The following is a 20,819-nucleotide window of genomic DNA, read 5'->3' on the forward strand; positions in this document are numbered from 1 at the left end:
TCAAAGCTCTCTCTTTTTCCTGACTCAATATTGCAACTGCTTCGAGCTCCTCCGGATGGGGATCTCTGAGACTGATTGCAGCTGGTTGGAAATGAATAATTCATCCTCTCCTGCTGATTTTAAAGAGAGGCAAAATTATCTGATTGATGATTCTCTGAAGAATTAAGGAGATTGCATACAAAATTGGTACACATTATTGCAGCTTATTAAACATTTACAGTTGTTTAGCTGTCAGGCCCTACAAGAACCCTAAATCCAGACCTGAAATATGTTTTCTTCTCCCGGTGGCCCCCAGCTTTACCACTTGCAGGGGTCAGAAGAGATTTAGGGACTCTGGAGCTGTCCCTACTTATGGCAGCCCACGGCAGTGCTGGTGGGAGGCAGCTCAGGAGGCACCTGCCACCAAGACTGGGTCAGGGTGGTAATAGTTTTGTCCAGGCAGCTCTGAAACCCTCCTGGAAAGATCCTCTGCATTCCTGGGGACTTTTCTGTGGTGAAACCCTTTCAGCCAACAGGTTTGGGCACCGTCCTTGTACCCTACAATGGTGCCTTCATTCTGTGCTTGGAGGAACTCGCGTGTGGGTTGAAGAGGGATCACAAACCCTTCTGATGACCCACCTGTAGGTGACTCTGGGTGGCCCTTCATCCAGCCAGAGCCTGCTGGCCTTGGGTCCTTCCTGATGCTCCAACAAAGCAGGCTGGGACCTGTTCAGAGCTGCCTCACCCACAGCTTTAACTCATAAATTCAATTCTTACTGATTTCTATCTGATTCCCTCTGGGAGAGCCTATTCACCATCAATAGGCGCCGGTTTAGCGACTAAAGAAGAAATTACATCTTTTATTACAATAAGAATCAGCTGCAACCAGGTCTGGCCAGGACAGGACCCACTTGACTGTGGAGGACACCTGAGGAGACTGAATTGCAGGGAAAAGCCAAAATTTTCCAGGAAGCTGAGCTTTGCACAGCAAAGGCTGACCAGCAGCACTCAAGGGGCAGCAGTGATGTCCAGAGCCACAAAAAGCCCTCCTAGAACACCGTGGAATCACCTGGAGTTGGAGGGGACCCACAGGAACCATCCAAGCCCAACTCCTGCACAGCCCAGCTATCAAATCTACTGCTCAAGGAGACCATTCCTTTAGGGAATGGCATCAGCTATGGGGCTGTGATTTGAAATGCTGAGGATGAGCCTTCAAATGGCACCGTGATGGTGCGAAAGAGGGACACCTTCTTCTTGTAGTGCCCGAAGTAGCGCAGCCGGTACGTGCCCGGCTCCGTGCCAGCCGGGATGTGCCACTCAATGGTCACGTTGCTCTGGCCACGGGATCCCTTGCTCCAGTAAAACCTGGAAAACAGGCCCGAAACTGCAGTCAGCGAGGAAATCCACTTTGCATCGGAGCTCACTACGTGCCATGAGATGAGGGGACTGGAGGTAAGGGTAGTTTAAGAGCTTCTTTTAACCTCTCCTTTCTTTTAACCTCTCCTTTCTTTTAACCTTCCCTCATACATTTAGGCTATCAGGGCAGCAGCCAAGCAAACCAAACTGGGCAGGGCTGAAAAGTATCTGGGAACACAGGGAAAAAAGTCACTGGTCCCGTTTGTAGACAGAGAATATTTGTACCAATGTGTACCACCTCTGAGAGCAACATTTGCCAGCTCAGTGCTCCCTGTGCAGGGGCAGAGCTAAACCAAGAGGGTGAATATTCACTAAAATCACCAAGTCTGTAATTACTGAGCTCAGGACTTCTGGCACCCATTTCCGCATCAAAAGCCCGTTTCCTTTTACAGACTCCATGTGCAAAAGCCTTTCTGCTCAACCCCAGATCTCCACAGAGAATGCTCAGCCTCCCAACTCCACACATCATCTGGGCACGAGGGGTTTTTCAGCTGGCTCTGAGGGAGATGATGAAGATTAGCCTGCAGCTCTGAGAGGTGACACCAGCCTTGCTGCTCCAAGGATATTTTTCCTGAAGGCTGACATCTGTACCCTTAACTTTTCTTTCTTCCAAACAGTTTAAAATTGTCGTCTGTTTATGCTGCATGATAAATCTGGCCAGTTTTTCCCTGGGAGTCTCTCCTGGTTTCTGTTTGGCTTCCTCTTCATCCTCATGGTGTGACAGATGGGTGGATACGGCCTAGGAGCAAGCTGGGCCACAAACCTTCTGTAATTCTTGTCTTTCCCAAATTTACAAGCCTCCATTCCAGATTCTGGAGCCAAGGAAAACACCAGCTTTGCCAGATTAACCCCCCAAACATAGGCTGATCCTTGCCTAGAGAGCATCACCTGCAGGGCCAAGACCAGCCTGGGGTTGGGAGCTCTGGAATGAAGCCCTTCATGTTAGACTGGAATGACTCTCTGGAGTCTGTGGGACGGGGAAATTGCTCAGGGCGCCCACCTGGTGTCCCAGGAGGCGTCATTCAGCACCACACGCCAGCTGCTGGAAATGTTGGAGTATCTCTCCACTGTCAGGAAGTTATGCTCAGTCTGGAATAAAAACACCCAGAGTTGGGCAGACACTGAAGGAGCAGGCACGTCCCCACCTTCTGTGGCACTTCAAACCAGGGAAGGGACTGTGCTTCCTCATGCTTTACTGGCAAATGTGGGAATTACTGGCAAAAATGTTATCTTTTACTGCCGAATTTAGGCTGGTAAATGATGCGAAGGATTTATCTATAATAAGAGAGTGGGCAGCGACAATGTCTGTGCAAGGTGAGTGATGGGATGAATTAAGAGCTTTTCTAATTTCCTTTGTTTTGTTAAAATGAAGCAGCAGGCTGATAGGATGGAAATTAAAGACCAGCTTTGCCCTGGACACCGACAAACAGTGCCTGGCTCAACACACAACATGGGCCAACTTCAATAACATAAGCAGATCATAAACAATCCAAATTCACTTCTTTGCCCCAAAAGCTTTCTGGTGGTGTGAATTCCCAAAGCACATATCTACCTCTGGTCTGCCAGCAAAGTGAGGAAACCCTGCCCAAACATCCATTAATCCCAACCACCCCAACTCCAGCATCATTCCATCAGGTTTACCGCGTTCTCTGCAGAGTTCCTGGGGTTCGCACCCACAAAAGTCACTTCAGCAACTTCTCTCTGGGGGTGGAAATTGAGATTTGTATTAAAGGCTGAGCAGCACATTAAAAGCATCCTTTGAAGAGGCAGTTTGATGTTTTTAGGGGGTGGGTTGGTTTTGTGGTGTTTTGTTGTGCTTGGGTGGTTGTTGCTGTTTTAAATTATTTATGATTTCACTTGTTGCAAGAGCAGTGGACAGTTTATGCTTTGAACTGGTGTCCTGGGCCTTGCCATTCCACTCGTCCTGCTCGCTGCACAAGCTCCGCCACTGCACGTAGAAAAGGGAGGAAATAAGGGAGATTTTTCAGAATGCCTCCCTGTGCCTCACTGCTGGAGATAGCAATGAGAGGAAAGCCCTTGCTCTGAACATCTTATCTAAATGCTGAGCATAGAAAACAGAACCATTTCTGACATTTTGATTTCATTTCATCTACGTTCCACAGCAGAGGCATCAAAGGTGACCTGACTGCTGCTTGTAAAGAATCGCTGTACAACATTTGCCTACTTAATCAACTGCTATTTCCTTTTGAAGCAGAAGGGGAAACCTGCTTTGTGCTGAACGAAGGGGTTTTATTTTTCCCTTTATTTATCCGTTTTATTCCCATTCAGCACAGCACCGTTGGCATGGGAATGCTCTGTCCCTGCCTTCTCCACCGTGCCCACCAGAGAGATGAGACCTGTTTGTTCTGAGGGCACCACGACCCACAGACCTGTGGGGTGAGGGGTAAGAGTTTACAGGCAATTTCCCAAACAGGTTTTAGTGACTCCCTGGAGCCCTCACCTCTTGATACTCTGGTCTCACTTCTTCCAGCACATCCCCAAAAGTTTTACCGGCCAGCGCGTTCTCGGCACTGAGGGAAGGCAGCAGGGTCACACTGGTTACGTTGAAAAGTGGGGGCTCTGGACCACGGGGCAAATCCTGAGTGGCATTCTGGGAGAGGAAAGATGAGCTCGTTAAACAGCCACAGGGATAACCAGGATTCCCTGAGGAAGCACAGCACCGCTCCGGCCCCGCCTCCCAGCCCTGCTTGCACAGATTGTAGGAATAATAAAGTGAGAGGGAAAGCAAAGCTCAGGATCTCCGTCTGTGCTCTGCCTGCAGGACCAATCCCTGCAGGACACCTGCTGCCCTGTTGCTGGGCTCTCCTAAATCCAGCCCCTAGAACATGCCGGGATATTCCTGCCCACAGCTCCTGCCTATTCACATGGCCACAGTGACAATGGGCACGGCCAGGTACAGCAAAAACGTAGCAGATTTTTGTTTTCCTTTGGTAGAAAAGCAGCAACTTTGGGCCATGCTGGAAGGTTGGAGGTACTGATTTCCTCCACTCTGAGCTGCAAAATGCCCAGAATTTCTCAAGTGGTGTGAGACCCCTGTTACAGGAGTTATTTTCGTACCATGTAGTGTTTCTCAAAGTGGTTTCTGAAGAGAACGGAGAGGACAGCACCTGTGTGGCCTCACTGAAGAGCAGCCACGGCCACTGACAGGGTTTAGGGGTCCCCAGCAGCCTGTGGCATGTAGGAAATGCTGCTTACCAGAGCGATAGCCTTGGCCAGGCCCCTGAAGAGCTGGATGTAAGCAGAAAGGGTGTGTGGCCCATAAATGGTGGAGGCAGCCTCGTACCGCTGAACCTGGGAAGGACAGATTCGGGAAAGGAGGGTTGGGAGGGCTCCTGAGGGGTGTGTACTCCCCACCCTGCCCAGCTGAGGATCAGCAGTGGGGTTATTTACTCCCTTTCTGATAAGGACTCAGCCCCAACCACTTGCCAAAGTATTTCTGCTGTGATTTCAGGTTACTCCTTGTTCTCCAGCCTGTTGCAAAGAGGGAGGGCCTGTTTGCTCTTCCAGTTATCACAGTTTTTACCCTCTTTGCTCTTCCAATTACCACAGTTTTTACCCTCTTTTAAAGGATCATGATGCAGCTTGCCTCCCCCTCCAACTTTTTGGGGTGGGATTCTTCCAACCTTCCCTCCCAGTTCTCCCTGCCCATTTTCGTGGCAAAGAACTCCAAACACAACATAATTTCACATGAACTATCAGCCTGTGTAGCCCAAAGCTGAACTCAGTTAGACAGATTCAATCCACAACTTTAACACTTACCTGGTACTCCTCATAGGTGGTGATGTAGTGGGTGTAGACGTTGCACAGGCCTGCAATCACAATGTTCATCCCTGGTGTCCCATGGGAATCAAATTCCTAAGGAAGGAAATAAAACCCTTACCTTGAAACAACTGCTTAATGCATGGCTGTACTGTTATTGTTATTATTAATATTAATATTATTATAGCAATATTGTTATTATTGTTATGGCCATTGGCATGATTATTATTGTTGTTGTTATTATTATACTTTTTAAAAATATTTTTATTTGCCAGGACAGGATAGAAAGTTATAGTGGGAAGGGATGCTCAGGAATGCAAACCTACAAGTGCAATTTGCCTTTCTTAACGTCTCATGTTCACTCCCCAAAGAAAAACGAGGACAAATGACCTCACATTCCAGTAAATCTAGGGGTTTTCTGGAAGCTGATGTCTGTATACTCCTAAAAATCAGGGACATAAGCATGAGAAAGGCTCAGTGAATTGTGGAGACAGCATCTGGGACTGGGATTTTATTCAGGCTGCAGCCAGGATGTGTCAATCAAATGGAAAAAATACTTTTGCCTTTTCTTTTTTCACAATTGTTCTCATGTTGTGAACTCCTGGTAGGGATTAAGGAGCTGAACCCCTCCATCCCAGAGCCAAATTCCTGCTGGCATCAGTTGTGCCTGGATCCCTGGGGAATTGGCTTAATGGATTGAAACCTGATCAGGTGGGGGTTTTGGGAGGATATTCATTTCTCCTGCCTGCCAGGAAGCACGTGGAAAATCTGTCTGAAGCAAGTGGGAGAAGGAAACATCTGTGGGACACAAGCCCCGTGAGCCCAGCTGGGAGGGGACGAGGGAAACCCGGGAGGCTCAAGAAAGGAGAAGTTCCAGAGGCGAAGGACGCTGGGGAAACCTCAGCAACTCACACTTTTAACAGCTTCCCGCAGCCTGCGTCCAGACATGGTCCTAGGGCATGGAGGGAACAACGTCAGGCTCCAGAAATCATGGAATCCCAGGATCCCTGAGGCTGGAAAAGCCGTCCCAGCCCATCGAGTCCAAGCTGTGCCCGATGCCCACCTTGTCCCCAGCCCAGAGCACTGAGTGCCACCTCCAGCCCTTCCTTGGACACCTCCAGGCATGGGCACTCCAAAGCTCCCTGGGCAGCCCCTGCCAAGGCCTGAGCACCCTTTCCATGGGGAAATTCCTGCTGCTGTCCAAGCTGAGCCTCCCCTGGCCCAGCCTGAGGCCGTTTCCCCTTGTCCTGTCCCTGTTCCCTGGCAGCAGAGCCCGACCCCCTCCAGAGTTGTGGAGAGCAGGGATCTAAAGCAGGAATTGCTGGCTGGAGTTGCAGCACACACCAGAAATTCCCACAGCACCTCCAGCACTGCCCAACATCCCTTAAGGCTTCTGCACAAGTTCAACCAAAACACCTCAAAACATTTCACAGCCATCACCATAGCCAGGGAGGGGCTGGAGGCACCCCAGGGCTGGGTAGGAACTAAAAGGTAACAGAGATAAATCATTATCCTATTTAAATTTGTATCATTGTACCATCAACAGCCAGTGAAATTCTCCATTATGGTGTTTGTGGTACCAAGACCAGAATCAAAGTTAACAAATTCCTTTGGTTTCCTGAAAACTGCATTTTGTAGCAAAGGATTCGGGAAGCCTCTGTGCATCTCAATCATTCCCAGGGTGAGTTTGGGGGCAATTTTGAGCCTACCCAACTTTCTACCTGCAGGCCGATCTGTTTCAGGAGGTTTGAATGAAATTCAGCTGCAATAAGTAGAGCAAGACCCAAGGAATACACACGTGAACTCCCCGGGAACAGCAAGGATTGCCAGGGATCCGATGGCAGTGATCTGCACGTCCACGATGTCCGGGTGCCAGGGGTGGGGCCAGGTCATCTGAGGGGGAGGAAAAAGTGCATAGAAATACTCTGGTTTAGTAGGAAAAACTCAGCTGAGGTGTTTTCCTTCCTACAGTCATCAAGCAGGCAAATAAATTCAGTTTGTGAAGTTTATTTGTAGATGCAATTGAATTGATTTGTGAGAAGGTGTTTTACCTTCATGTGATGTCTGACCGTAGGAGTCACATAAGGCACATGTAAATACAACGGGTAAGGCAAAAAAAAAACCCCTAAATAAGGTATTGCCAGAGGGGCAGCTTTAGGCAAAATGGGTAAAGAAGGTCAGAGCAGCACCTAGAAACCCCTCACCTACATGGAAAAAGGATAGAAGTGGGATTGACAGGGAGATGAAAAATCCCACTCCAGCGAGCCAAAAAAAGGGGTTTTTTTCTGGGGAGCAATTTCCTGGGGGCAAAACATGAATGACAAAAGCTTGTGAAGCTCATCAGGAGCAGGAGGCCTGCCAGAGCGTCCCTAAAATGTGCTAAAGCGTAAGAATGAAGTGTCATTTCCTCTCAGTAGCACCATCCTGCGCGGAGGAGGAGGCTGGGAGGAGCTGGGGGCTCTTGTGGGGAGAGCTGAGGTGAGGAGCTGATTGAACACCAAGCGACAGCAGGGAAGCTTTTAAGGAGGCTGGTGAATGGAGTAACCATGAATTTCCTTCTCCAGATGGCCTCACCTGAGTGCTCTAGAGAGCCCTGGACATGATCCCTCTGCACGGCGGCGCGTTTGCCTCAGGGCCAAGGGAGCATCAGGAGCAGGGGAAAGGGGCAGCAATTCCCATCTGGAGTTGGGGAGAGCTCGGGAAGAGCAAAGGCCAAGGCACGCCCCGAGCATGGGGATGGGCTGAGATCGATGGAGCAGCAGCTCTGCAGGGCGCTGGGGAACAGCCCTTGCCTGGATGAGCAGGGCATCCCCGGCACAGGCGTCCCCATCCCTGCTGGCTGCCCCTGCTCCTCGGAACATGCCCTGAGCAGCTGCTGGTCCTGCTGGGAGCAGGATCTGCTGGAGGCCCTCACCCCAGGGCACGTACAGCAAATCCCTGCTGTTGTGACAAGAAGAGTTTCCAAAAGACCCCAAAATGAATCACTGCATTTTGTGGGACCTGTCTGTCCTGCGGAAAGAGGGAAGGTCCTTTCCTGGATTAAGGTAGGAACCGAACGGAAAATGCACGCAGAGCTATAGAGAGCTGAGCAGCAGCAGAGCGGAATCAGAGGCTGCTGGGAGGCTACGCCGAGCTCCACACACTGGCAGCCACCCCTCACCCCCTGCATTTTCCCTGTGCCTCCACTCAGGGCTGCTTCACAGGCAGAGACTTAGGCCAGGATGGATTTCAGTGGGGCTTTTCTGGCCCTAGTGAGAGCAGCGGGTGTGGTTTCTCCTCCTGGAGAGAGAGGATAACTCCCACCTCTCTCGTTCTGATGGGAGCTAATGACAGCACTTAATCCTTGTTTTCTCTTACCGTGCCTTCAGAGCCCATGCACCCTGTGCTCCCTCCCTGTTCATCACCTGACACTGCCTGTAGCTCCCCAACAACCCCGTGAGGGATGGGATCTGTGAGGATTGCTGATGCCAGCCCAGATCAGTGATCCCTGCACTCCCCAGGGCACACACGACTGTGTCCTTACCTCTCCCGTGCTGAAGAGGATGGGCTTGGGTTTGTGGCAGGCTTTGGTTTCATTCGATGGCTCTCCCAGCAGCTGGTCCCGGATTTGATCCCAAAACGGGTCCCCTTCTACTGAGCCTGGAGGGGGAAACCTCTTTCAACCCTGTTCCTCAGCTGCCCCAGCAGCTCTCAGACAGACACTCCCCGCTCCCAGCTCCCAGGGGTGGGATATTTCCCAGTGGACTCCGACCACCTCCCTTTCCTGGGGTGGTTTGAAGGGCTGAGCTTCAGCCCAGCTCAGCTCCATCCTGGCAGCCTTTGGGTAACAGGAACAAATGAGCAGGAGAGTCCCAAACCAGCTCTTTCTTCTCCCTACTCCCCATCCATCCCCTTGCTCTCCTTCCTCCAGGGCATGGCCATATCCTTTTCCCAAAGCTCTCTGATGGACACAGACAAACCTGCGAAGGGGTTTCCTCCACCTTCCTAACAACCATCCCTTTGGGTGCTGTTCCAGTCTGTCTGGGGGATGCCCAGTGCCTGCCCTGTTCGTACAAAGCCACGTTGAGATCTGCCCCCACATTACCTTGGGTGAAGTTGAAAGCCCCCACTCCGTCAATAGTCCCCGCAGCAAAGCTGTGCCCCAAGGCTGGCTTACAGGTTTTAACCTAGATCAGAAGCAGGGAGGAAAGGGAAGAAGAGAGAAAACCCAGTTCCCCTGGGTGTGGCAGGGCTGCTGTGGGATTAGGGCATTTCCTCCTGCTCTCACCGTGTGGGTGGCGTTGAGCTCCATGGACACATTGCTCATGTTCACCCACTGGTGGGCTGAGCTCAGGGGTCCTGTCACCTCCTGGGAGGCCTTTTCATACAGCTCCTGAGGGACACACCAGGTGGGAAAAAATCCTTGAGGGACAAGCAATCACGAACCCAGCTGTGCTGAGGAACAGCCATATGGATCATCTCCTCATTCCACCTTCCCAGAGCCTCTTCCAGGTGTTGAAGCAGATCTGTATTTCCCAAGTCCCTTTGTTTCTGTCACCCCGAGTTCTGCAAGCTCTCCCTGTCCCACAGAGGGAGGACACTTTTCTTTCACAGCTGAAACATGCCCCTATTTCAGCAGGATGGCAACTTCCTTCTCCTGGTTGCCACCTCTTGGCATTTCTCACACCTTGGACTGAGCAGAAAAAATGTTTTCTGTGAGAAAGGAGTGCTTGGCTGTAGTCACTGCAGGTGTTGGGACTCTACCATGGATTTACTACACCCCTGACAGCTGAGGGTATTTACTACACACACTCAGCCCTTCAGGGAACCGTTTTCCATGCTCAGGCTGGTACACGGGAAGTGCTGCCAGAAGCTTTGCAGGTTTAATGACACTCCTGGAAGGAACTGAGGGCACAGCCTTTGAAGGCCAGGAGTCTGAGGTGTTAGAGACAGCAGCAGTGCTTGATGCACACACCAGGACATTTGGACAGGGGACAGAGGCACGATCAGCCTGGAGTGACTTGAGGGCAGAGCCTCTGAAACGGTGACGAAGGGAAATGCCACCAGCAGGCCTCCTGCTCTTCCTCCTCTGCTGGACACGCTCCGGTTCCTGCAAGCTGCTGCCCCTGAAACGCTGCCAGAAGCTCTCCTTGCACTCACTGCTCTCACACCGTGCTGGAGGGCAACCAGCAAATCCAACCCCGGCTGGCTTAGAGCCCGCAGGTGATAAAAGGGAGCCCGTAGGGCCAAGGGAATGCAGGGCCCCGGAAATGCAGGGCCCAGCAGAGCAAGGGGAGCAGCCTCTGCGGGGGTTTCGGCCACGCATTTTACCTCCCATTTGTGTCAGTTTGGGAATGGGATGCCAAATAGGCTCACAAGTGGTGTGTGGTGGTGCCTCTGAGCTCTTCCAGGAGGATTTTTCCCGTCATGATGCCTTTGAGGTGAATGGGAGGGAGGGGGAGAGGGTAAGGTGGGGACATCCTCTTTATATCCCAGAGAGGAATATTGGGATTAAAACCCCAAACCAATGTTTTCATACCACGACAGCTTCAATGATGGATCTAAATAAAAGTATGTGTTGTCCAGGCTAAATTCAGGTGTCTAATCAGATCTGTTACACCAGAGGAGATTTTTCACTACCCGAAGGATTTCCTACACTGTCCTAAGCCTAACAAATTCCAGGCTCCGAGGTGCTCTTGACTGCAGTAGATAGAGACATCAACAGCTGCTTGCAGAGCTCATTTACCCATTAAAAACGAAACTAAGAGACTTGAGAGTAATTTAAATCTACAGACATTCACCAAAACAGGTACAAGATAGTGAGAATATAGAATATAAAATATAAAATATAAAACATAGAATATAAAATATAGAATATGGAATATAGACTATAGGGTACAGAATATAGAATAGAAAATATAGAATATAGAATACAGAATGTAGAATATAGAATATAGAATGAAGAATATAGAATATAGAGTATAGAATATAGAATACAGAATGTAGAATACAGAATATAGAATATAGAATATAGAGTATAGAACGTAGAACATAGAATATCGAATATAGAATATAAAATATAGAATATGGAATATGGAATATAGAATATAGAGTGTAGAATATAGAATATTGAATATAGAATATAGAATATATAGAGTATAGAATGTAGAATATAGAATATAGAATATTGAGTATAGAATACAGAATATAGAGTATAGAGTATAGAATGTAGAATATAGAATATAGAATGTAGAATATTGAATATAGAATATAGTATATAAAATATAGAATATAGAATATGGAGTATAGAGTATAGAATATAGAATGTAGAATATTGAATATAGTATATAAAATATAGAATGTAGAATACAGAATGTAGAATATTGAATATAGAATATAGAATGTAGAATATAGAATATAGAATGTAGAATATAGAATACAGAATATGGAATACCCTGAGGGAAGGGACCCACAAGGCTCACCAAGCTGCTTAAACGAGCAGGAATTCCTGTGGCAGCAGCACCCCCACGCACTCCGGAATATCCCTTACCTTTGCTTTCAGGAAGATGTTCTGCCCTATAATCCTGGTGCTCTCAAACATGTCACTCCCGGGCCCCTTGGCCATGCACATCGCTGCCTGTGGGGAAATCCGTCAGGTGGTCAGCGAGCACGGAGAGCAGGTGGCACTGCCAGGTGGCTGCCAGACTCTGGCAACTGAGGGCTTCTTGCAGGCCACAGCAAAATCAGCCATGGGGTTACTACACTCAAGACAAATTGGGGTGAATAACTGGAAAACTGGGGGTGTGAGGGAAAAAGGTCAGCAAGTTCCTGGAAGGGGCACCCAGAAGCGCCCGAAAAGAGGTGATTCTTTAGTGTCAGTGCCCTCCCCATGCACAGGGGTCAACCCCAGGGCCCCGTGGAAGGCGGGACAGGCGGGTCACACTCACCTCTCCGATGGGACAGATGCTCTGGGGGTTGTCACACGACTCGCCCGTGTTGACGCAGAACGGGCCCCGCGTGTTGGGGGACACATCCCCCAGGTTGGATGAGGCAAAGGCGGCCACAAAGGAGCCCTGCCGAGGCCAGAGGAGCATTTCAGCGCCTTGCAGGGGCAGCTGCAAAGCTCCTGTGCAGCTCTCCCTGCAGCTGCTGTCACCCTGCGCCACGCTGCTTTATTCCCGGAGTCACCGAGGGCACTGCAGCGGGGCTTTAGGCACATCCCAAGGGCTGGGCGGGAAGAGCAAGGGAGAACTGGATGCACATGATGCCATTTCAGGGAGAACTTCACAGCACTCTGGTGTGCAGACCGTGTTTCCTCCTCCCCCTCTTCCACCTCAGCTCCTCCCGGCTCAGTGTCCCCAGCTTCGCACGTTGCTGACCAGATGTGAATGGGTCACACTGTAGCACCTTGCACAGGATTTGGTTTTCCTTCCAGGCTTTCACCATGACTGATTTACAGGGTGAGAGCTATTGGAGCTGACTGCAGGGACACTTTCCAGGTTGTTCAAGGCTTGAATGCTTCCAAGGATGGGGCAACCCCGACCTCCCCGGTTTTTAACAGTTGAATTTAAAAAAACGTGAGTTATTCTTAAAGTCTGAATAACCGCCACCGACTACTAGTTTGGGAAGTCAAGAATACACCTTCCCATTTCCCTTCTGTAGAGGAAGAGAGGAAATAAACCAAAGCATTGCCCTCAGTGCGTGTGTTTGTGTGTTTGCCCTGCTGTCCCACCTCACCCCTCCCTGTCCCAGCCCGGCTTCACCCGTTCCTGGGAGCACTCCCACCTCTCCAGGGAGCGCTCCCTTGTTCTTCTCCTGCTCGAACAGGTAGGAGGCGTAGCCCACGTTGTCGCTGTTCACCAGGTGGTTGGAGTTGTTCATGCTCACCGGGTGCACGGCAAACCAGCTGGGGAGGGGTCACAAGGCACACACAGAAAAGGCTTTCCTCACTCTGTGCAGTGGCAATTGGCTCGTTCAATCTTACGTGTTTGTGGGAATTTTCTTTGGGAGAATGCAGCTGGAGACCCGTGGTGCTGAGGGATGGATTAGCAAGGGCAGAGTGCTCCCATCCTCTCCCGTCCTAACCAGGAGGGCTCATGGCTGTAACAATCCAGGCCTTGAGGCCACAAGAATTTGTCACTGCCCTTATCAGGGCTGCCAAGAGCTCCTTCAGACCTGGACTGGCTCTTTCACTAACCCAGAGAATTTTATTTTTCAGGGACTTTTATATTCAAGGGAACAAGGAGGAGTCAGTGAGGTAAAAAAGGGGGGAAAATGGAACACCTCCATTCTGACAAAAAATAATGAGGGTGTGGAGGAAAACCTGCCGCCCTGGTGATCAGTACCTGATAAGGCCTAGCTCGTGTCCATCCTCATCTGCCATCTTCAGCACCACCATTTCTTTATCCGTGTTGGATGAATACCTGCATGGGAACAAAGCAGGGAAATCTCATCAGAGCCAGGGCCGTGGTTGTGCTCTGCATTGCTCCACCAGCTTAAATCCCCACTAAGCTGAGCAAGGATATGAAAAGGTCATTCCAGGTGTTACCCAAGCACAGCGAGGGCTTAGAGAAGCGCCTGACACCAGCTGGGAAGGTGAGGGAGGAGCTGTGGCTGTCACCGTGCTCAGGCACTGCTCCTCCAGGCAATGGACATAGCACAGATTCATGCACCAAGGATGGCACTTTGGTGCCCTCTGACTCTTGGTTTTCTAAATAAAGCACAAGGTCACTTCCTTGACCAGTTCCTCATGCTTGGAGAGGGCAGCCACAGCTTTCAAGGCCTGTCTTTGCAGTTAGTTTTTGGGGAGGCGCACACCCAAGTGCCCTCGGTGGCCACAGCACCATTCGTTCTGCCACAGTCCTGGCTCCAAGTTTTTGGCACTCCTGAGGCGACCAGAAGCAGCAGCTGTGAGATGGCTGGGATGTGGAGGGGTTCTCTACAGGGCTCTGTTTCCCCCCTGCCTGGGGAGGTTTTACCTGCTCCGCTCAGAAGCTGGGTTCTTGAGGTAGGAGAAGGGGCTGCGGTTGATCTGGCTGTTTTCTACGGTGCCTCTGTTTATAAAGAGCCTTCCTTTCCTCATGCTGTTGTGGGCAATCTCTATGCTCTGCAAAGCAGCAAGACACAGAGTATCAGGCTGCCAGGCACATGTGAGGTTATCTAGAAAAACCCTTTCTTCCCCCCGCTGTCCATCCCCAACCCTTTCTTGGAATTTGGGGGTGCTTGTCTGTTCGTTTGTTTGGGATTTTTTCTTAACCCAGCTAAAATTCCGGAAAATGCTGATAACCTTTTCAAAGTACCCATGGCTGTCTCTGAAGAAAGGATCCAAAGCTCCTGCTGTTTGAGCTGCTGTCACCAGCAAACACAAGCCCACCTCCACGCGTGTGTCGGGCTGTGCCGTGCGGACGTGCCACCCCAAACACCACAGCCAGAGCTGTGTTAGGCGCCCACACGCTGGGCTGGGTGACACTGACCTTCACAATGCCATTGACCATGGAGCTGAGGGCTGGCCTGACGAGCCCCTTGCTGGTGATCCAGAACAGGGTGTACTGGAAGTAGCCTCCAGGCCCCGAGTGCGTGTGGGTGCCGCTGAGGATGACGTTGTCCTGCCGGTACAGCTCCCCGTACTTGCTCTGCAGCTGCTTCAGCACCTGGGAGGAAGGGGGTGCTCCTGAAAAACCCCTTCTCCTGCCCAAAGGCTGCAGAGATTTGTGCCAGCCCTTGCAAAAACCCCAACCATCCATCCCCCTCCTCACACTCCTCTTTCTGCCTGGCACAACAAGGAGGCTGTGGCTGTTGGCCTGGCAGGAGCCCCAAAGTAGGAATATCTGGGAGAAGACCTCTATATCCAACTTGAAGGGAATCCCAGACCATCCCAGGAGCTCCCAGTTCTCCAGCATGCCCCCCCCCCCTCTGCTGCACTTTAGACAACGTATTAGTGATTCCAATGAACTCCTGGTAATTTTTCCGCTAAGAGAAGCGTGAGCAAAGCCCAGCCTCATGTGCTGAGGAGTCCAAAGCTCTTCCGCAGCAGAGACACAGCACCTCCCCAAGGAAATCCCAAAGGAAGCAACCAGCGTGCTGCCATGCTCCATAGGGATCACTGCAAGCACCCAGCCCCTCCTTTCCAGCCCCGTACCTCCAGCCTCAGTCTCTGGGACACCATTCCGATGTCGGCGCTGACGAACACGACCCGTTTGGAGTCCTCGAGGTCTGCCACGATGAAGGCTCGGCTGTAGAGGCGCGAGAGGAGCCCCCCACCCACCTGGTCGGGGTTGGCGTATCCCATCTGCAAGAGAGGAGCTCCACCATAAATACTGAGCCTTTTACCCCCCTGCGTGCATTTTCCTGAGTAGGTTTGCCTGGGGGCCAGAGGACTCATTCAACAACTCCGAGCTGCAGCTCTGTCTTGCCCCGCAATTCTGACAATCATGGAATGGTGGGGGCTGGAGGGCCCTTAAACGTATCTTGTTCCAACCCCCTGCCATGGGCAGGGACACCTCCCACTGTCCCAGGTTGCTCCAAGCCTCAAAGAAACTTCACCTAAGGTTTGAAGGGGGCACACTTTTGGCAAGGCAGAGGCTCCGAACCAAAAATCCTGCAAAAAATACTCACAGAGGATGAAAAATCAGTATCTCCCCAACCCCAGGAGGAATTTCCCCAACTCACCAGAGGGACTTGTGCCACAGGGCCCGTGCAGTCAGCTCTGCCAACACCCACCAAGTACCGTGCTGCTTCTACGACATCATTGTTGGAATCTGCAGGAACCATAAAGGGCGGATCAGCAGCACAGCAGCGAGCAGAATCGGGGGCAGGAGAGGCCAGAGAGCTCTGGCCAAGTGCTCTGCGTGGATCTCCAGCTGGCCATCAGCGTGCTGAGGCTGTGAAGGCCTCTGGGGTGGCAAAGGGTGGAGCAGGCATGAAGAACCAGGCAGGGAGCTCTCCAGAGGGGTGGCTGGGCTGTGCCACATGGGGGTGATGCACAGCGAGGGGGAGACCAGCCCAGCGCTCCCAGTTAGACTCTCCAAGCCCACCAGCACCACGCAGGAACCAGCTCCAAGGGCTGTTTCACACAGACAATTCAGCTCAGCACGGGTAAGAACGAGGGGATGGCGTGTCAGGAGCTACTGGGGAGGGACTGGGGAAGAGAGAAGGGCACATCCAGCACATCCTGTGTCCAGGGCTGGTGCCCTGGTCCTCCCCAAAAAAATCCCAGCAGAGCCAGCTGAAGGTCAGAGGAGGGAAAGCAGCTCTGGGGAGTGATTTCCAGGCAAATGGTGAGGAAAAGTTCTCCCAAAGGAGGTCACGTCTCACCCCAGCCACCAGGAAGGTGCAGAAATCCTTCCAGGATGGACAAAGCCGTGGAAGAAAAGCCATCGAGGGCTACCAAATCATAATAAATCAGAAGGATTGTCTGCATCTCAGGAAATCCCAGAGCCAGAAATCACTGGGGGCTGAGATAACACTGTGAGAAAATATTAAATATTTCTGTGTGCTCGCTGTGTTCCCACAGCCCTCCCCAGGCAGCTGCTGCGGCCCAAGGCAGGGCTTTGGGATCTGGGGATGCTCCGTCTTCCCACCAGCCTGGCCTTTCCTGGGCTCTCACTCGAAACAGAGGAGAAGGGAAACACTCACACTGACATTATTTAAAGTGGCGCCAGTCAACTGAGCCACCCTCCTCCTCCTCCTCCTCCTCATCCTCCTCCTGCCCCAAGAGTTCCAACACAGGGGAGAATCACCCTTGACATGTTATAGCCTAAGCACATGAAGCTTTTAGTCCTAAATGTGAACTCCTCCAGTCTGAGCCCGAACTTCAGAGGCCGGGAGGTGCCACTGCTGGGACGTGGAGTCCAGCTCCCGACCCCCTCCCGCCCTGGGCCTGGGGTGGGCTTGGAGGCATCAGTGGGCTGTGATGGGGCTGTGAAACCCCTGGGTAGAGCCCCGGGAGCGAGGGGCTGCCAGGGCCCTTTGTAGCAGGCAGAGAGAGGGAGGGGAGGATGGGAGGAGGGGATGGATCCCTGCAGCCACCCTCACCCCATGCCCGGGCTGTGCATCCACGCCCCGAGAGCTGCTGGTGGGACCCCCTGCTCCTGCTGCTCTGGCTGGGCAAAGGACCACGGGCAGAGTGCTGGTGTCAGCTTAGCAGCGGCCTGGGGACCTCAGCCTGTCCCCTTTCATCTCAATCCTGCCCTGGGCACCCCCTGGGACAGGGGGAGGGAGGCTGAGGTGGCTCCACTTGCCATCGGTGTCTTTGGTGAGGAAGTGCAGGACCAGCAGCACCACGGTCAGGGCGATCATCAGCACCAGGCACACGATCAGGATCACCTCCAGCCGGGAGAAGGAGCACCTGGACCTCTTTCCACACATGGTGGGGGCTCTGTGGGTGCAGGACGGAGCCTCTGTGGGTGCAGGTACATCCCAGTGTGGGGCACAGCCCAGCCAGAGCACACACCCCACCCTCAGAGAGCTGCTTGTGGGCCCAGCCTGCTGTCAGAGACGGCAGCAGCCCAGAGAAGGATGGGAAGCAGAGATTTATTTTTCATCTTAAGAGAGCAAAAACGTGTCTCCTGCTGGCAGCAACCACTCCCCATCACCAGGCCTGACAGGACAGGGAGAGCGCCTGAATTCCCGACCCCGCGCTTCTCAGGGCACTTTGCTCGCCCTTCTGAAGAGATCCTGGAATAAACCCCACAGTATTCCACCAGATGCTGTGCTCTCTGAGTGGCTGAAGGAGATGCTGCAGCTCAAAGCATGCCAGAAGAGAATGCTGTCACCATAATAAACATCAATCCAGGAAACTCGGCTTCAAGGTCCCTCCCAACCCACCCCACTCTGTGAGTCTGGGATTATTCTGGGATTATTCTGGGGTTAGAAAGTGAAGAATGAGGCAGAGCCTCTGGTTGTCCTGGCAGTTACATTGGCCAGCTCTGGTGAAGCTCCTGGCTCCAGGCTATTCCTCACAGGGAATGCGCCCTGGAAACAATGAACCCGCAGGAAACAACTGCTGCAATGAGCACTTACGGTCCTGGAAAGGTGGCAGTGAGAAACAGCAGCAGCAGAGAGCCAGGTGGTCACTTAGACTTGCTCTAGGGGACCTCTCTTATCAGCTCCTTTTGCTACAGCACTCATGGTCAGGGCTGAATTTCACAGAGCAAAGATTTTATTGGCAGCAAATCCTTCCTGCCCCTTTCATTCCCTGAGCGTGGCATTGGCTGCCAGGCAGCCTGAGCTGTGCAGATGACCCCAGCAGCAGCCTGAAACACATCAGCACCACACACACACACACTTCTCATCCTCCAGCTGATTAAACTGCCCTGATAACATGGGGAGATACAAACACCGATCCTATGGGACCCCAGGGGGATCTCCAGCGGCCTTACCTGAGTTCCCTCACCTGTCCCAGCGGCTCCCAGCTCAAGACCTGCTCCAGGCTGGAAAGTTCAGCTGGAAAGTTCTTGCTGAGTCACCCCATGAGTCAAGCGTGGCACAAGATAAGGAGAAACCAATCAATAGTTTTAATCCCTCAGGGAGGCGAGGGAAGGTTTTTCCCTGGTGTGTTTATGTTAAGCTGCAGACAGCATCTCCCTCTCCCAAAGTAACCTGTCCAGGACTGCCCTGCTCAGCTCTGGTGCCCGAGGAATTCAGGAAGGGACTCTTTTTCCTCCCCTTTGCCTCATCACAGCTTGACCAGCCTGTGGAAGGGTGGCTGCCCCCCATCTGGATGTGACTCCTAATGCTCATGGAAGTTCAGTCCTCAGGGTTTCCACGCTCTGCTAGAAGAATTTGAGAGCAGGATTGTATTTTAAGTGTAAAATACTTTTTATTAACGTATTTCTATTTATTTAAAACTTTATTTGTTAAACCCCAGCTGGTTTTTTCCATCTGTTTGTCTTTCAAGTCCCAGATCGCTCTGGATAAATTCCCCAGCTGCTCCAACATGCTTTATCCAAAGGGTTTTGGCAATTTGCTTCTCCCCAAAATAACCAGACCCGCCACACCCTCAGATGCTGGTGCAGCGGGGAGGGAAGATTCCAGCAGCCACAGCCCTTTCTCCCTCCAGCATTGTGGTGGGAGTTAAAAGCTGGGAGCACCTCTGGCATTTTCCCTCCCCTCTCGGGAGGTTCAGTTTTCCATCCCCTTTTCCCTGGCGCATCCCTGGTCCAAGGGTGAGCATTCTCTCTGCGTCAGCACTCCAAGGTCACGTTCAGCGTCGCCCTTTGGCTCTGTGGTTTTTGGACTGGCTGGTGGGGAGAAGCAAGATTTACTGATACCTTATCTCCTGTGATTCCCAAGGAACCTGCTGGGCCTGGACACAGCCTGCTCGGCCGTGTGGGCTGGCAGATATCCCCGGACACCGCCGTGCCCCTGGGCATGGCCGAGTCCCACAGGGTGCGCTGGCCTTGGAGGAGACAAAACCATGGAGCAGCTGCTCTGCTGGCATGGGAGAGGCGCTGGGACAGGGACGAGCCAGGAAGGGGCTGTGCAAGAGCAAGAGCTCTTCCTGCAGGTGATGCATTTGCTGGAGCAAATACAGTAAAAGCGAAGAAATGGAGTTTTAAGGAATTGTTACCGTGCCCGAGGGCCCTGCCAGCCTCACCCCACAAAATGGAAAGAGCAGAGGAAAAGCGGCTCTGGAACCCCAGAAAGGACAAACCACCTGTTGCTGGGGTTGGAGGAGGAAAAGGGAGATTGGTGACAGCTCAAAACCTACTTTGGGGAATATTTTAAGTCGTTTTCCTGTTGAGGTTCTGGGGTCCCACAGCTCCCCATGCCCCCCAGGTGATGTGACCGTGTCCAGGCCCAGGACTGCAGAAGCAAGGAGCTTTTCAGTGCAGAAAAGGCACTTTCTGGACTGCAGAGCCCTCAGCTGGAGTGCAGAGGGCTTGGTAAATGCCTCTGAATGCCTTCCTGCCTGTGGAAATGTGAGGAAGGTGAAAGGCTCCCACAGACCACCCTCCTTCCCGAGACCAGGAGTCCTCCAGCTTCCTCCTGGCGCCCTTTTGTGCCAAATGACACTACAGACACTGGTGTTTACTTTACAGTGTTTATCCTCCCGAAAAAAGGCTCCTCCCCATCACTGCCACCCCCAGGCTGCACTCTGTGACCTCCCTGGGGAACATCCAGTGGCTGCAAACAGCACAGGGGTTTCATCCTCAGCACAAAAAGTGTTCAAACCCACTCGGGATTGATGGATCTGCCAAAGGAATCAGGCACAGCTGACAAAAGGGAAACCACCCCACACCGATGGCCAAACGTGCATTTCTTTATTCAGTGAATGCTGAGCTCCCAAACCATTGAGAAAGAGGATTCAAACCACCTCTGGACAGGAAAAAAAGAAATAAATTAAGAAAATGGGCTTTGACATGTAAACCCACAAAGCATTTGCTTCCCTTTCCTCATTTTTCAGTTCCTCATCCCTCCTGAGCAAGACCAGATCATTTCAGAGAAGTGGCCCTTCCCTACAGCATCCAAATTTCACTTCAAAACCAGCATTTCCTGGCCTCTTGGAGAGCTCCCTTTCTGCAAACCATCCAAGCTGGGGCTGGGTAGAACTAAACTCTCCTCCTAAAAACTCACAGGAGGCCTCGATCTTCTCTGTAAACCTTCTGAAAGAAAAACTCTTCTGACGGGCAATGAAGAGACTGAAAATCCCTTTTTTTTTTTAA

At 51.7% G+C, this 20,819-nt stretch overlaps 1 protein-coding gene across 1 annotated transcript; it reads right to left on the reverse strand.

The window, feature by feature from the left end:
* Window positions 1-819: 819 nt before the first annotated feature.
* Window positions 820-18,602, reverse strand: LOC121661567 (putative neutral ceramidase C). Its single transcript, XM_042021893.1, has 21 exons — window positions 18,534-18,602; window positions 17,394-17,530; window positions 15,823-15,911; window positions 15,293-15,442; window positions 14,628-14,804; window positions 14,133-14,260; window positions 13,500-13,577; window positions 12,940-13,060; window positions 12,102-12,227; window positions 11,705-11,791; window positions 9,443-9,547; window positions 9,260-9,341; window positions 8,699-8,814; window positions 6,974-7,068; window positions 6,088-6,127; window positions 5,176-5,271; window positions 4,612-4,707; window positions 3,857-4,006; window positions 3,037-3,096; window positions 2,396-2,484; window positions 820-1,344 (listed from the first exon to the last, which is right to left on the reverse strand). Exons 2-21 carry the CDS (start codon window positions 17,518-17,520, stop codon window positions 1,155-1,157), a joined length of 2,202 nt encoding a protein of 733 aa, XP_041877827.1. The 5' UTR covers window positions 17,521-17,530; window positions 18,534-18,602; the 3' UTR covers window positions 820-1,154.
* Window positions 18,603-20,819: the final 2,217 nt, after the last annotated feature.

Source organism: Corvus kubaryi, unplaced genomic scaffold, assembly GCF_017639235.1.
Source record: "Corvus kubaryi isolate FWS band 111438036 unplaced genomic scaffold, C.kubaryi_AGA036_p1.0 126, whole genome shotgun sequence".
NCBI classification, from domain to species: Eukaryota; Metazoa; Chordata; class Aves; order Passeriformes; family Corvidae; genus Corvus; species Corvus kubaryi.